Genomic DNA, 18,381 nt, shown 5'->3' on the forward strand with positions numbered 1-18,381 from the left:
GATAACAAAATTCAAATTTTCCAAGGGCTGGAAACCACTTTCAGTAATCTATATTGTGTATTCAGTAATCTGTATTGTATTGTATTCAGTAATCTATTGTATCAGTAATCATATTGTATTCAGTAATCTATTTTCTCCATAAATGCAACAGCTCACTTTTTAATTTCATGCATATCTCTATTTATTTTTTCACTTCATCATTATTTATTTTTTGTCCCACCTCCATAATTTTTTTTTAAAATAATAATCTCAATTTAACTTGGGCCAGCATTAAAAAATGCTTTAGATACACTAATAGTACAAATTTTGTTTAAGCAAGTAAGTGTTGAAGTTCCATCTCATTCTTTCATTAATGAGCTACATTATTACTTGATCATTTCACAGTAATTACAAAAATTACCAATGTTTACATTAAAATGTAACTTTTATTTTTCTTTAACAGCAAAAATTTGTTACATTTTTAAGGAAATACATAAATTTTAATATTAAAAACAAATTGAAAAGAGATATTAATTTAACTTTATCTACTGATTTTCTTTCAAGACTGACTTCAGTTTATTTATGAAAATAATTAAAAAATTCCAAACTATAGTCATAAATAGGGTTAACGAACAAATGTTAATAGGTTTCAAAAAATAAATCTTAAGATTAATAAACTGAGCAACCTGAATATGCAAACTGATTTATAAATGTTAAAATATGAGATGTTTGTTACGTATTTTACTTGAGAGGAAAAGAATTAAAAATTTCAATCATTTAAAAAAAAATAAGGACTGTTTTGTTGTTGACTAAAGATTTCCCAAAAGTCCCAACATCTTTTGTTGTGAAATTTTTTAAAGCCTGTAATTAAAAAATTGGTTAAATAAATATCAACTCAATCAATATAAGCTTAATTTAAATAATCCAATTCCAATTTCTTAAATTCTTTTCCAGTTTGCCCTCTTTTTTTTTTGGTTTTATTCAGTTTCCTCCACTGTTCTGGAAGAAATATGTTTCTGATACATTTCAAATTTTCAAATCCATGACTAATTCCAAGAATTTTTTACGACTTATTGAAGTTACTATTTTCCTTGATAAAAACAACCATATATTTAAAAAAGCATTGTAATAACATTAATTGAAATGATAGGTATAACCAAAACTGTTATACTCTGCATCTTCATATTTACAGATTTTAAATTTAAAAAACAGAGTAAAGAAAAAGTTGAAGCAATAAGATAGCTGAAAAAAATAAAATAATTTTTTTTCCCTTTCTCCTGCAGAATTATATTCTAAAGATACTTTTCTTGTTCATCTCAAAGGAAAGAAATATTCCTGATTTTTCTGTTCTAATTTCAGAATAAAAAAATTCGGCATTGACTGGCTTGCTTCAGATAGAACTTTAAATTTATAAAAACAAAATTTTTGAAATCACAGAAGTTTAAAAGATGATTCGCTCTAGAAATGATATTGTTTCATTTTTTGATAGAAAACCATAATTTTTAATCAACACAATAAAAACATTTTATACTTTAATAAAATATGACTGTGAGTGGGGATTTTGATAGAAATTTAGATATTTGGAACACCATGAAATTGGGAGAGGGGGAGGAATTCAATTTAAAAAATTAGATTTTTCAGCAAACTAAATCCATGACTTCCCATGATTTTTTTGAAAAAATAATTAAAATCATGACAAATTTGATTCAATACCGAAATTCATGAATTTTCATGATTTTCCAGGTCAGCAGATACCCTGTATGCTTCTTCCGGGATGAAATGCCAACAATGTTTAGATAGATATTTTTGTTTAAAACTTTTTCTATGTTTATTTGAAATAATACAGATTCCCATTAGAAATTAAGTTCAAAATTGGAAGAAAATATCCTTTTTTTTATTTTGTTACAATTAAACTGAATGAATTTATATGAATAATATAAAATTTAACTACATAAAATAGTTTTAAAAAAAAACTGTTTGGTTTAAACCACATAGGTCTTTATTCAACTATCCAACCGTCTATCCATGTTAGAAATTATTTCAAAAATATATGTTAAATAAAAATAAATAAAAAATTTAAAACTTTTAGAAAATTTTATTAAAAAAATTATCATTAATGAATGACTCACTCACTGCCTCATTTTGGCCACAAGACATCAATGAATGCCTCAGCTCATAAATTAAATAAAATAACGCGACTCTATCATGCGTCACACCAAAATATTAAACACTTAGACATTTAAAAGCCACCATCTTATATTAACCGCAAAAACATTGCTTTATATAGTTTGTCTAAAGTAAGAATTCCCCTAGCCGTTTGTCTGGGCTTGTGGATGTGACTATGGTAATGAGGTCTAATCAAAGAATAAAACTAATTGACAAATTCAGAAAAAGACAAAATAAGTAAGTAATATTTAAAATAATAAATTAAAATCGAAAAGCAACTGAATCCAAATTTGTTTTATTTTAATTTATAAAGTCAGAAATACAATTCTGGCAGGACAGTACTTCATCAGGGGACACATTGCCGGCCAACACACAGGAGCCTTTCAGTTGTCAGTAGTGAAATCAAAAACTGACTGCGTCCCCAAGGCCTCATAATGGAAAATCAAATAAGTAAAAGCAATTAAAAAAATTGAAATGTGAATGCAAAGAAAAATGAATGACAAACAGTCCCAATTTAAAAGTTCACAGCGTATGATTTAAAAGTACACAGACTAACATCTACTAAAGAGACGCCCACATATAAGAAAAATATAAATTGCCAAATCATTAAGAAAACTTTAGAAATAAGTCAAGTGCTGACCCTTTTTTGAAAATCCTGAAAAAATAAAACAGAAAAACATTAAATGAGTAAAAATTTTAAAAAAGTGCTGCCATCTATATGGGGTAATGAAGTATAACTATTTCAAGTGGGGTAGCTGTTTAGAACAGGTTTTGGCTCGAGTCGACGAAAGAAAGGGAATCCTTTTCTTCGCTCTATAATGAAGAGAAGCTACCCTCCCTGAAATGCGCTATTCTTGGTTCCATAGCAGCTGAGGGCCACAGACTTTGTGGTGGGCAGAGTTCATATCATAGACAAACTATACCTATGCTTAACATATTAACCAATGTTCATAACGAGTACAAACTGGTTTTACAAGTAAAACTGGTTTAAAATAAAGTTTAAAATAATGACCACTTATTAATCTAAACAATTAAACATATTATAAAATAAAATAATGAACATGTTGCATTCAATTTTATAACAAAAAATTTAATCTTTAACAACTAGTATGAATGAGCATTAGAATTGTCATAGATTAAACCTCAAAAACAATTATTGCACTCAAAAAATTTTAAAAACTAAATAAATTAATATCTAACTATACTTTTCACTAACATTTAATTTAAAATATTTGCTTAACAAACCAATTGAAATCCTGAAATTTTAAGATTATTTAAATAAGTTTTAAAATGCATGTGTATATAGAAAATGAATTGCACAAACTCAAAGAATAACCAGTAGTCTGTTCAGGGTAAATTTACTACCGTTTAGCGGTACCTTCACAAAACCAACTTTTGAAAAAACGGTAGTTCAACAAAATACTTTAAAATAAGTAAGTTCAAAGATTCTCCACCTCTTAAAATTTTGTTTTTGTATCCCCATAAAGAAACTATAAATTCTAGAGTTTTTTAAAATGAAGCAATGAGATTCTCTCTCTATAAACTTTAAAGGAAGACAAAATTCAAACATTATTCTAAACATTTGAATATTATCTTCAACATTATTGTAAATTTATTCAAAGAGATCTGCATTTTTGTATGAAACGTTTTTTTCTCTGTGAAACTTTTTTCTGTATGACCTAGTCGAAAATTTTCTCTTAATGAAAATAACTTATTTCTAGTACTGTTAAATGCAAGTTGAAATTTAACTGTGAACAATGGATTTTTAAATTTGGAAACAATTTTAAGCCCAAAATTTAACAATAGCGAAATTATTTTTTAATACAGTAAGACGCCAATTATCCGAACCCTTATTATCCAAACGTCCAATTATCCGAGCTACGTCCGAATTCGCCTTTTTTTTTTTAAAGTTTAGAATACTTTTTAACTTATCGACAATTTTTCTAAATTTAGAAGAATGAAAAATATCAACCACATCTGAAGACCATATTTAATTTACAGCATTTTTCAGCAGTTTAACCTACATACCCCTTTAGCCCTCTTCAACTGAAAATTATCTTAAAAGAATGCGAGCTTCATTTTGACAACCTACAATGGTTGGAACGAGGAAGGTGTTTATGAATAGACAAGTGCTGAAGTTCTACAATTGGGGGATGGGTAGTTGTCACTTATGGTTAATGATTAGTAATAACAGTGCAGAATCTTAAATCTTGGAATAAAATTCTTAACAGAAAAACAAACAAAACTGAAGTTTCTGAATGAAGTTTCTTTTGGGTGAAAAGGTGACAGGTTATACAGCAGAAGAAATAGAAGACTGGTGTCGAGACAATGAAAATGACTCAGGATTTAAAATTCTAATTGATGATGAAATTGTTGTTGAAATTTTGAATGAAAATCGAAACTCCACAGACTAAGAGGAAGAAGTAGGTGATCAAGTTCAAGATAGTGGACTTTCTCATGTAGAAGCATGCAATTCATTAGATTTTGCAATGAATTGGTTAGAATGTCAAAATGATGTTGATCCAGTTCAGTTGATTTATTTAAAAAGAATAAAGGATATGGCTGCACAAAAAGAGCATCTTCTTTGAAACAAAAGTTTTTGCTGGATACTTTTGCAATGGAAAATGAAGAAAAATGTGGTAAAAATCAGTAATTGACAAAAAAATTATAAAAAAGCAGAAATATGATAAAAATAATTCAAATTGAAGAAAAAGTAATACAAACAAATATTTAAAAATTTAAAAAAAATAAAGTTTTAAACACGCCAGAGCTATTTTAGATAGTACTGCTAGTCCTAAGCCTAGAAAAAGTGCGAAGGGAAGCAAGTGCATAAATAATAATTATTTAAACTAGATTTTAAACAACTTTCCAACTATCCGAACTTTTCATTATCCGAACCGCATTCGGTCCCGAGCAGTTCGGATAATCGGCGCTCTACTGTACATGGAAAAAATTTTACTAGTCATATATGATTTTTATTTGTAGTGACAATTTTTGAAAATAATTTCTTATTTTACCATATTTTTGTGTTGATTTTTTGATGTAACTTTTAATTTTCACAAATTATGCCTAAATTTTCACAAAATAGGTACCTCTCAAAAAAACCTAGACAGACCCCTAATAACTTTATCCTTAAATCTCATAACAGTTTTGAGTCATTTATAAAAGCAGTTATTTCTTTTAAATATATCTTAAAAAAGAAAACTCCAGAAATTACATCTTGATGAAAGGCCATTGTCTTAGTTGTATAACACAAAACTACCTTGCAAAGTCTAGTTTTTAGACTAACTAAATGAGAAAGGAAAAAACTAACTATTTTTAAACACTTTGATCAGCATTTAATAATAATTTAAATAATGCATAGTTAATTTTGAGTAACAGTTTATTGCTACTCAATAATTATGTAATGCTTAACTTTTACAAAGTCTAACTATGAGGCTGGGATAGCCTGGTTGGTAGGGCACTGAAGCACTAAGAGTTCATGGGTTCGATCTGCGCCGGCCGAAGACTCCTGGTGTAGTAAATGGTGACTGATGCACGTTAAATCTGTCGAGTCACTAAGTCCGCCATGTTCCGATAACAAATCATACCTCTGGGAGTACTGATACAGGAGTTTCATTGTCTTCTGGATTATTTCAACATTACAAGGCTACAGAGTTGAACATTAGCAGTAGTTGTAAACCCAAAATTGGGTAGATTGTTCAACGACGAATATATATATAAAAAAAGTCTAACTACGAACAAAAAAAAATTTGAGATAGTTTTGATGTTTTTAAATCTAACCAACCACAGTTTTTATGGGAAGTTTTACCAGCCAAAAAATTCCAAACTCTGAAGAGAATAATACACAATTTATGTTTATTATTATTATTTTTAAGAAGCAAATATTTTCTACCTGTGCTGTTTTATTTAAATACGATCTCCTCCCATTTCAACGTTCAGTTCATAGATATAAAGAAAACCTTCGAAAGATGCAACCATCACACACGAAACATTTTGTATTCTGAAATCATTCAATAAAATTAAACAATGCAATATGTATTACAAAACTGGACAATCACAACATTTATTTTAAATTTTGAAACTTTTATTACTTTATTAAGCTCAAAATGTTAAAATAAATGCTGAGTACAAAATGTTAAATGGAAAAAAAAACAAGAAAAACAAGAGCTTTAATTTTAATTTCCAAAAAGGAGTTTTAAGGAAAAAATATACATAAAATTTAAATTTGTAGATACTTTTGCTCCCAGACGACAGACTTTAACAAACCCCCAGCTTTAACAAACTTGTTTTTTATTATTATTTCATGGCAGTAAGTTTCAAAAAATAAAATGGCAAGAAATTTGTATAGTTCTCATTTTTCAAGTACTTACTTTCGGTGACATAAGTGATTTGAATGTACAGTGAAACCTGCAAAGTTGACCACCCTTGTAAGTTGGGCACCTGTATAAGTTGACCTCAATTATCAAGAACAGAATTTTTCCTATATAATATAAAGAAGCAAAAACCTTTGTAACTTGACCACCTGTCTATCTTGTATGTTGACCACTGAAATAAGTCAATTTTATCTAGGAGTATTATGAGATTTTATTCTAAAACCCTCATAAGTTGACCAGGAAAAAAAATTCAGAAAATTTTCTGTCATTCTGGCAATGTATGTTAAAATTTCACTTGTTTGGTGAAATAGTGTAAAAAGCTAATCTAAACCCTTTTGTGAGTTGACCATCAGGGAAAACTGTAAGGGGTCAGCTTTTGACCATTTCTTTCTTCAGTTCATTGAAGACAGGTGTGATAGTTGAAAAGTTGCTCTTCCAGTTGCAATAGTGAGCATTTGAATAAATGAATGCTCTGAAATATGCTTTGATCCTTTATTTATGGTCTTTGATCTTTAAGTGAAGTAAATAAATTTTAAAGTGTTCAAATAATTTTATTTTGTTGAAGTTTTCAAATTACATGTTTTCGTGTTCTGATATTTTAAGAAATTATATTTATTAAGCACTTCCCATGCATGACTAACAAAATAATTTTTTTCAAAAAAATTAGTTAAATATTAGAATTATATGTATCAAATTGAAGTTCATTCAGGTTTAAACACATTTCTTAAGATATTCATTTGCATATTTTCTGAATAAAATTTTTAAGTCAAGTAAAAAAGAAAAAAAAATTAAATATATAGCAACATGATATAGGAAATGAAATAGTAAACAATGACCCATCCCCTTTATAAGTTGACCACTTAAACAATGCACCACAAGTGGTCAACTTACACAAGTTTCACTGTATCATCAAAAAATTAGTTTTTTACCCATCAGCATAGGAAAAAATCCAGTAGATTTCATGAAATATTATATATTTCATGATAATTTTTGCATAATGTACTAAATATTTTACACATAAGGAATTTTAGGGATTTTTATAGTAATAAAAATAGAATTTTTTTTTAATATTTTCCAGTTAGGTTTCTAATCTAATAATGATACTGATGACTACCATAGAAATCACTCATTTAAACATGGCAGTGAAAAAAGAAAAGAAAATCAGTTCAGAGAAACATAAAGAGAGAAAAACTAGTGATTTTTATTTCCACATTTGATTATCATGAACACAATGCCACATTTATATTAAAATCACACAAGCAGGGCAAGAGCAATGCTTTGAATGATCTTAAATAAAATTTGACTGGGTAACACTAGACATATTAGAGACATTGAAGATGTAAATTTTGTTGACCTTTTTTTAATTGTCCGTTCATAGTTATGAAAAGTATTTCACTCTATCTTATCAAATAATAGATATATAATAACACAGTTTATTTTTAAAATAATAGTATTTAAATTATAAATTATTTAAGAGTGAAAAAGACTGTATTAAAATATAATTTTGCTATTCTTTTTTAAAAAAATCCTGCTATTATATCTTTATTAAATTTCCTTTTCTTAGAGTCATTAATTTTTAGATATAATTAGTGAGATATGCACGATTCTGAAAATGGCACAAAAATTAAAGAATTTCTCAAAAAATAAGGAGAACTAGTACACACAGAGAACATTTCAAACAATATTTTTCAAATGGTATCTAAAGTTAAAAATTTTTTTAACAAAAATGAGTCATTTATTTAAAAATAAAGAAAAAAAAACATGTTTCAGGATGAAGGAAAAAAACAAGACACATTTAAGTAATAAAAAAAACATTTACTATTTCTTAGCTCTGTGGCTAAAATATGACGGGCTGCTACAAGCAATTCTTTGTGCAAGTGGGCCACTTCTTGCGGACATAGACACAACAATCCTATCATTCCTTTAGCAAACTGCGAGGAATATTCATTCACAACATTCTACAAAAAAAAAATCAAATTAAAATCACAGCTGGGTTAAATTATTATCTTAATATAAATTAAAATAAATTTAAATTAATTTAGGATAATATTACTCAGATAAACATAAATACAGTGCATGCTGCCTATTAAAATCACATCCATTTTTAGAACACTTGATTTTAAAAAGCAGCAAATTGTAAAAACCAAAATGTAGAAAAAGGCATTTCAAAATTGAATTTTAAACTAAATTAAATTGATTAAAAACTAAATTGATTACTACATTTATGTTTTATTTTTGCAAAATTTTAAATTAAAGATTCACCAAAGTTTACAGTTAAATCACAGTAGAAAAAATTAAATAAAATGCTCAGAAATTATTTTCTAAATATTCTAATTCACAACATAATAAAAAGAATTTAATAATCAGAAAAAATTCCGGTAGTTAAAATAGTTCTAAAAAAATTAATTTCCTCCTTCATTGTGAACTAATAAACAAGTAAGCAAGGAAATACGAGTGGAGGGATTAACCAAATATATCATCATATCAAGCCTTTCTTTTACCTGGCTTCAAATATAAATATACTCCATTTTTATTTTCATTAGCTTGACTTTATAAAAAATATTTATTAAAAAAAAGTAGAGAATGATTCTTAATATATTAGTCATTGACCTACTCACTTCATATATTCTAACTAGGTAAGCCAGAAAAGATAATGTTTTTATCTATGCATGCATAAAGTCAACATGTTCAACATCTTTGTTGAAAGATGGATTGCTCCTAAAATAAAACAAAACAAAATTTCTGTATACATTCTGCATTTTGTCTGCATTCTTCCCAAAGAACAAATTAAATGTATAAAATTTAATGTTTAACTTTGTCTCACAGAGTCATTGAACATAAAATTCTTTCACAGAATTCAATTGAATAAGCAAAAAACAAAACTGAAGAGTTTTACTGTATAAAACCACTCTGACTTGATCATTTGGTATAAAACGTAAAATAAGTAAAAAAGAAAGACATTAAGGTATACCCTGCATGCAAGTAGTTAATTTAAAAAGTTTCTCTCAATATTTTCTGCAATATTTTCACTGTGAACATTATAAAAATGAAATTAAAATGACAAGTCAGTCAAGGATAAAACAACAATCAAAATCAATAAAATAGATTTTGCAGCAAAAATCATGCAAGTTGACAATTTGTAATGTACCAATTTGATGGCCTAGTTTGAGAAGTGGTCAGTATTTTAAGAGGTGATGCAAGAGTGGTGGTAATTATAGTCTTGGTATACCTAGTAGGCTGATCAACGTAATAGGTTACATTGTACTCCAAAGTAAAATATTTGTTTCAATTAAGTAAGTTTTATTTTTAATAACTGTAACAAAGTAATAAAAGCCATTATACAAGATATCGTCAATATTCCTTAGACTATTTTTTGAGTTGAATATATAACATTGTTTTAAGATATTTTGAAAAAACTATCTCTCTGTGTTGCCCTCTGTTGTGTGTGATGTGTGAATGTGGCCCGCCCTATGAACGGGTTTGTGGCAGTGTGGCGTGGGTAGTGTTGCTCGCCTCCGTGACTCACAGGTGCCCAATGGGCAACACTAAATGAGCAACACTTCCGGCATCTTTCGAGGTGAAGAACGAAAGTTCTAGTGCCTGCCGTTATTAAAAAAAAAAATATTTAAAAAATAAATTTATGATTAAGACTTGTTATAATTCAAAAAAAATATATATATATTTAAGGATCAGAGCAATTTGGAGTGGAAAAACAATACTCATTGATATTCCTCAGAGTTTTTCATTCAGTAAAAGCAAAAAAATATGGAATTCTTTTAAACAATGTCTATAAAAAATCTTGAGAAATTAAAACAAAAAAGTTTTAGGAACAATTTGCCAATAAATTTCTGTACAGAGAATTTAAAATGAATTCACTCCTTGTGATTATTAACATTTATATTGCAAATTATAGGCCAATAAACTTTATTCACAAAATGATTCATTGCAAAACTAGTCCTCTGCAGCGTTTCTATATCCTCTGTTTATTTATAAATTGAATCATTGCAGAATTATCTTCCTCTCTTTCCTCCTCTTATTCCCTCATTTTATTAAGAATTATTCATAGAAGCATTTATCAATGTAATGGAAGCCGACATTTGAACTTTTAAGTGCAAAATAACTAATTAATCAAACAAGTGAAAAATCTAAAAAAAAAATTTAGTTTAAGATGCATTAATAAAAAATATAGTAGCCAGAGTAATGTAAAATGATAAATAACTAGTATTATTATGTATGCTATCAAATGATATCCGCTCAAGTCAATATTCTTCACCCCATGCAAATGCAAGTTAATAAACCTAAAGAAAAATCTTCCACTCAATATAATGCAAAAATTTACAAAAGTTGAATAATAAAATAGTTTTCAATGAATCTGTACACATAAATATATTAATACAATGAATTTGTACTGTGAAATATATTAATACAAAAGCAAATTCATCGAAAATGATAAATTACATAAATAATACATTCTTACCTCCACACTGCATGGTGGCCTTATGAAATTCTATGATTATTCTAAAAACTACTAATGTTTTCCTCATTTTGCAACTGAAATAAGAATATTTGATATGAATACTTGAATAACAATAAAACAGCAATAATATCAGTATAGGAGAAGTCACAAAATTCTAACATTAATCATATAGAGGAAATATATGTTGAGAAAGGAATCTGCAAAATTTCTCTTCAAGTTCTTATAAAAGCAGCAAAATTATAAATAGCAACATTTTATTAGCTAATCTGTTCAGGTGTAAACATCAATCTTTTGTAGTAAGGTAATTTCTGAAAAAATTAAAAAAAATTTTATCAAGTATTTAAAATAAAAAATTCGGTTTTGAGATGAAGCACAGTAAGTCAAATTTTATTTTCACTTTAAATTCTGTAACAAAAAGCACCACTCTTTTCCCACAATTTGAAGGGAAAACAAACTCTTAATCTTCTATTTATTATTATAAATGTAGAGAAGTAAATTAATAATGCTAGAGAAGAAAATGTTTAGTTTTCAAAAAATATTTTCAGCTATTCAAAATTTTGACCAAATAAACTTTACTTTGCACAATTTTTGTACCAGTATTTCAGCTTGCACCCAATATTTCAGTAAAATTTAGCACTTTTTTTAATCACACAGTATGGCTAATAAAAATGAATTCCTAGAAGTTTAAACTTTTCTAGATCCATGCTCTTGATTTTTATGTATTTCAATTATACTCAACAAATAACAATGCATGCAGAACAAAAACATACTGTAAGTTCTTGTTCTGCCTATAATGTTAGGGAAATTTAATTGATCAATAATTGTTACTATTTGGAAATATACATACCTGCTGGTTGATTTATACACAACTTATTAATTATTAGGTTTTTTTTTTAAATAATATATATTATATATATAATTGAGTCACTTATTAAGAAGATAGTTGTTTCTTCCTTCCAATGATTTAAACATTAAGGACAAGATTGGTTTGTTATGAGGTAGCAAATGATGATTTGTAGGAAGCCTGTAAATTATTTCTAAAATTGTCTAACGAAGTTGCCGAAAAAAATAATACAGTTCAGTGGAAATAATTTTTAAGGAAATCGTAATAAAAAAGCAAATTAAAATATATAATTAAACAATAATTTTAAACAAATATTTTCAAAACCACAACAAGAATCATATTAGTTACTAGGGTTGAGCAACAAAACATTCATTCTTAACCATTGTGACAACAATATTTGATTTATATTGAGTAAATTTGAATACATATTGAGTATATAATTTTCAATAATGATAAATATCAAAAACCCAATTATCAATTACAGTTCTTGAACATCAAAAAATTGCACTCTTTATTGAAAATGATAAATATAGAATGTGATAATTTTAGGAGTATTATTGAGATTGATAATTATAGATTATAATATTAAGCTGAATTTTATATTTTGTTTGGTTAACAAAAACTTCACCAAAGACAATAGTGAAATTTTAAAAATATTGTAATACACTGTGAAATATGTATGTTTCGTGACAATATATCATAATATTAAAATTCTAATTAGGTTCAATTAGTTACCTTTTAAAAAAATTGTCAATAAAATATTAGACAACAGACAGATTTTCATGGTTAAAATATTATGTAACAAAAAGTAGAGTTCTCAAATTTAATTTTGAAATTATATGATGAAAATATTAAATATCCTATTTGCTAGTAAATTTAAAAACATTTAATAAATTGAACAGACAAAAAACTGCAAATACAGTGCAGAACCTCTTATCCGGAAATCAGAAAACCGGTAAACCAGATAACCGAAATGAAATTCGGAACCGGATATTAATTTTCTTCCTTTAAAAAAAATTTTTTGTCCCTACAAGATTTTGAGCCTATTTTGTTATTTAGAGCTTACGGCGCATCGAGTTGACGAAAGAACTAATTTAGAGGACGGATCAAAAGCTTTTTGTAGACGAATCTCACATAAGCACAAATAGCTTATATGTGTTATTAATGTTAATAATAACATTAGTAACATATATCAGCCTGTATATAATTTTTATTTCATAATTTCTTTCCTTATTTAAACTTAAGTGTATAATTATTTATCATTTTTTATTATTTCTAAAACTATTTCAAAATAATTTCTTAGTTTCGTTTTATAAACATTAATAAAACGGCATTTTGTAGCGATTCAGAAAACCAGAAAAATCAGTTATCCGGAATCGCGAAGGTCCCGATCATTCCGGATAATCAGTTCTCTACTGTATATTTAAATTTAAAAAAAGGTTATGCACATTATTATTAAATAAAATGCCAAAGATGAAGACATTAAGTAAGCTTTGTAGCAGGGCAAAGAACAAATCAAGACAGCAATTTAAAAATAAATAAAACAGAACAAAATTAGAACACATTTGGAACAGCAAAGCATTTTTTGAAACAGTTAGTTAAAAAGTAGAATTTACTCTACTTAATAGTAACGAAATAAAATTTCACAGCAAGAAATTACTTGTTCATAGCAAAAAGTTTTAACAGTTTCCAGAATAATTTTATCAATACAGAACAACAAATAATAGTTCCAAATCCAAACATGGAAAAATTTAATGGGACTGTTGCATCAAAAAAATGAACAATATCAATTCGTCAATATTTTACTCATACAAATATATAATTCAAATGTGTAATTGAGTTGAAGATTTCTTTAATCTCTTTAAAGTAGGGTTTCAATGATCTCAAAACAAAAATGCAATGAATATGTCACTTAACATTTATGTAGAACACTAATTTTAGCAAGCAATCCCCTAATTCATCATTTAAAAGTTTTATAACTGCTTGTTGACTGAAATCACATGAAAGAAAACAATCAATATTTGAGCAACTGGGAAATCTTACAAGATTTTTTATTGTATTTGGTGAAAATAATAAGTAAGCATATCACCCTTGAAATCGACATCATAAAAATTTGATGTTGCAAAATTGCTTATCAATTTTCCTTTCCATTGAATGACTTAATTCCCAAAGAGGTTGAAACAATGAATCCTCTGGGTAAGACTCTAAACCAAGTAAATAATCAATAGACAGTCCCTATATTGGAGCTACCAAACATTGCGATTTTGACAAGCACTTAAAAAAGAAAGAAAAAGGATATTGGATCAAAATTTTTCAATTCTTTAAATCTACTTTCTCAAAAATCTGCATTTTCATTCCTGGAAAATCGAATATTCAATACACACACAAAATTCAGGACAAATACGGATAAAATACTTTATATCAGGATCATCAGGACAATTACTAACCCTGACTTAATCTAATTTTTAAAAACAGCAGTCTTGAATATAAAAACAAACTGAGATCAAGCGTAAATAGAGAAAACCTGATTATTCTGCCAAGACATTAAAATGAGGTTGATTTCATACACACACTACATAATCTACAGACATTAGCAACAATGGGATTATTTTTTTAAATACTGTTCAAATTTTGTTATCTTAAACCCATATCAATGACTATTAACTGTGTTCATTAAGTTCATCAGCTATGTAAACTAAATAATTGACAACGTATGAATAAAAAAAAAATATAAAAGAGTAAAGAAAAAAAATTTAGATTGGCTACCTTCATAAAAAATAATACAGGATAGATATAAAAATACATACATTAAAATATACAAAATGATCCATTGGCATGACATGAAAATACATACATGGGTGGTTTTTTCAGCAATGAACTGTGGTTCTTCATCTCCTAAAATTCTGATGAAAATTTTTATAGCCTGATCCAAAAATGAAGGATATTGTGGATCACTAATAATAGTCTGAAAAAATAAAAGGATACTTTTATTACAAAATTAAAACACAAATATTTTATTAAAATATTCTTTTTATTATTGTTAGTCAAACATCTATTCAAATTTTTTTATTTAATTATTTATTATTAAAAAAAATATTTTTATAAACATTGCACGCTTAATTTCAATGGTGTGCCTCTAGTTTTTAGGTTTCAAATTCAAACTGTAATGTATCAAAATAAATATTTCTTTTTCTTCATTAGAGTAATAAAACTAATAACATGTTTATCATTAATAGTCTATTAATACTAATATAGGAGGGAGGATAAACAGTGTTTTTATGTCTCAACTTGCTTAAACAGTTTTTAAAAAGCTTTTGAGCTAAACATATCACTTGAATGCTCCTTAATTCTTAGAATTTAAATTCTTATTTGCCATTCAATTAAATAATTCAATGATCTTCATACAATTGGTGCTAAAACGTTTATTTCTAAATAAATAGATTTATCAATAAATGGGCAACTAAACTGCCAATTGCATTTAATGTAAAAGAAAAAAAATTGGTAAAAAAGTGAAAAATGAAACCAAAAAATTGGAGGCAAATTTAAATATCTAGAAAATGGGGAGGGGTTTGAAAAGGTTCCTGTAATTCGGTAGTCAAAATAGATTTGAATGCTGGGCTTAACGGCACAATGATTTTAATTATGGCATATATAATCTGCAAAATTATGAAAAATGAACTGTCATTTCTGAAACTGAAAAAATAAATTTCGAATTCCCCATACAATGACATTCTGAATATAACATTTTACTATATTAAATTTAAACCTTACTTCAAGCTCTCCACTCAATTCTGGCAAAGCTTTCAATTTACTTTCCTCCTCTATAAAGGAAAAGAAAAGAGAAAATTAAAGTTATGCAATATAAAAATCAATAGGAAAAGTGAATCAATGACAGATAAATAAATAAAAAATAAAATAAGCTATAATTACAGGTTACTACAATAAATGCATAAAATATATTTGATCAAGGTTTTGCTTTAAAAAGAAATGTGGATTTGATTAAATTAAAAATGAGAAGTAAGAATATTTAAGTATGATTTTTGATCAGGTGCAGATAAATACAATGATTTATTTATAGGTATATAGTTATCTTTAAGTAAGTATGATTTAAGTAGATAAGTAAGATTTATTTATAAGTATATTACTTTGGTTATTTTATTTTTTGTGAATATCAATGTATGAGAATTGTAAACATTACCAACAAAGTAACATGAGCCATAAGTATATAGTTATTCATTAGGTAGCTACATCCTTAGTACAAAATATAATATCTATGTAATCTCAAATACTAAATTGCTATGAGAAATTTTCAAGAGAAAATAAATTCTGATTTTTCAATTCCCAATGACTAATTATTAAACTTACTTGCAACAGGATCTATGAACATTGATACATATGAGCAGTAAGTATTCATAACAGCAACAGGATCATTAATGGATGCTGATACACTCATTACTGGTATCCTTGCCATGCTTAAGGACTCCAGAAAAAGCTATTCAATGATAAAACTCACCTCCAATTTTAACAATTCTATAAAAAAAATTTAAATATTTTTAAGAATTTGCATAAATTGTAAGGACTGCAATTATTCATAGGCAAAATTAGTAAACATGCATTAGAAATTTTAAAAAAACAGAGATTATTCTGTTTTATAAGAACAAGAAATGTTATATTAGAGTTTTCACTTAACGCCACTTAAAGCTTCAGTCTCTAGCTGAGTTATATTCCATAAAATAATATAAATACAGTTGAAGCTCAATATAATGAATCCTCCGGTCCAAACAAAAGCGAATGAGATAACATGAGTTTGCTTTATCGTGTTTAATTATATTGCACATATTTACTTAGATTTTATACTAGATACCTTTTTAAAAAAGTAGAGTTTCAGTTATTTTGAGATTTATAATCCAAAATCAAAACAATATATAACTGCAAACTTATATTGCTTTAGGAACTGTGGATTTAATTTTTGCCTCTTACATGCTCGCACTTTCAGATCTGGTCAATATTTATTAGGTCTTTAGTACATATTCTCACAAACACATAATAACAACTAAGACAAGCACATGCATACATTTTTAGTAACTATTCGTTTGCGCCCAGTGAAGCAAAAAGTACTTGGTTACCCTTGATTAGTTTACCCTCACAAAAGGTTTAACAATTGCGTAATATTTCCACACAAATTAACTAAGAAAGCAGAATTTTATTTACAATTATTAGTTAAGTTTCTATACAGTAATAATGAGGGAAATATTTCCGTATCCTGATCTGTCATACCGACTATAAGGTAACAATTTATTTTTAAATTTGCAAACTAAAAAAAATAAATCAAACAAGTAGAAATTTGTCTGAGGATGGCTATGAGTAATATCCTTTCAGTAGGCTCCCTTTTACGTTATTTTTTTTAGTTTCTCAAGGACCACTGCATGAAAGCTGCCAAAACTAGGCATTTATTCAGCTATAGATCATGATACAGAAATCTTTCCATAATGAGGTACTTGATATAACAAGGTAAAATAAACTTACTGCAATAAGTGATTAAGGTAATAAAAGTTTAATAGGGTTGCAAAAACTACGGTTAACCAATTTTAAAAAGGGAGAAAAAAAGGAATTAAAAAGATTATAGAAAAACGGTCTTTACAGCAATTTAGACTCATTGAACTTGTATAATTATAAAGATAAAGCAACTACATTTATACCGGCACTAGGTTTGACAAATTTCCACGGCCCAAATATAAAAAAATGTTACACAAAATTTTCTTTAAAATATATTAGTAGCATTTAAATGTGCAATGCAAAATTGCTTAGCTTTTATATAAATAATTCCTATGTTGAAAGATTAAGAACACGTTATTGCGCTTATTACTATGAGAAATAAAAAACCATTCACACACCATTCTTAATTGACATTATCTAATGCTGATGCACATACTGGAATATTTCAAACTATTTTCATTAAATAATTAAGAGTATGCTTGGTGAAATGTTCATCACAGACTTTTGTTTGTTTACGAACTGATTTCATAATTATGTAAAGGATCCGGTTGCCTATTTCTGTACATGTTGCTAACCCGTTCAAATGGAAGTATTCAAATTGAAAAAAGCCATTGTCACTCAAGGCCAAAAATGCATTTTTTTTCTTTTTTACAATGTCGGACATAATAAATATAAATAAATGACTGAATAAAACCAAGGCTTAACACGATCTGCCGCAGACGCTTGCCGCAGCGCCAGCGTGAGACGGCAGATCGAGTTAAGCCTTGATAAAACAAAAAACTTCGTTGTCATTAGTAGGGAACATATCATCTTTCAAGCAACTTGAGTATTAATAAATTATTTATAAATAAAAAATTTTTTAATTTAAAGGGAAAAAAAAATTTTTTTTTTGCCCCATCATTCGATCATCAGACTATTTAATACCCGGTAACATAATACGTGGTCCAATTAAAATATTATGGGTCAATATTAAGGTCTGATATCGGGCCTTGCGTTAATATTGAAAATTGACTTCGAATCGCCTCGTCATAAAGGTTTTTAGA

At 27.3% G+C, this 18,381-nt stretch overlaps 1 protein-coding gene across 8 annotated transcripts; it reads right to left on the reverse strand.

Annotated features, from left to right (window-relative positions):
- Positions 1-1,637: 1,637 nt before the first annotated feature.
- Positions 1,638-17,962, reverse strand: LOC122272712 (transcription-associated protein 1). 8 transcript variants are annotated; one of them, XR_006227232.2, is made up of 8 exons: positions 17,735-17,873; positions 16,208-16,372; positions 15,614-15,663; positions 14,697-14,807; positions 10,999-11,072; positions 9,140-9,239; positions 8,341-8,479; positions 1,638-6,148 (listed from the first exon to the last, which is right to left on the reverse strand). XR_006227232.2 is itself a non-coding variant. In XM_071177007.1 (6 exons), the coding sequence occupies exons 2-5, from the start codon at positions 16,311-16,313 to the stop codon at positions 11,040-11,042; spliced, it is 300 nt and encodes a 99-aa protein (XP_071033108.1). In that variant the 5' UTR covers positions 16,314-16,372; positions 17,735-17,873; the 3' UTR covers positions 10,697-10,819; positions 10,999-11,039. The 8 variants fall into 8 exon arrangements, 2 of the variants coding, with proteins under 2 accessions (XP_071033108.1, XP_042912591.1); XR_011636023.1 differs by having other exon boundaries at positions 17,775-17,855; XR_011636024.1 differs by lacking the exon at positions 17,735-17,873 and adding an exon at positions 17,369-17,563.
- Between the last annotated feature and the right edge of the window lie 419 nt (positions 17,963-18,381).

The sequence above is a fragment of the Parasteatoda tepidariorum genome, unplaced genomic scaffold (assembly GCF_043381705.1).
Source record: "Parasteatoda tepidariorum isolate YZ-2023 unplaced genomic scaffold, CAS_Ptep_4.0 HiC_scaffold_90, whole genome shotgun sequence".
Classification (NCBI taxonomy): Eukaryota; Metazoa; Arthropoda; class Arachnida; order Araneae; family Theridiidae; genus Parasteatoda; species Parasteatoda tepidariorum.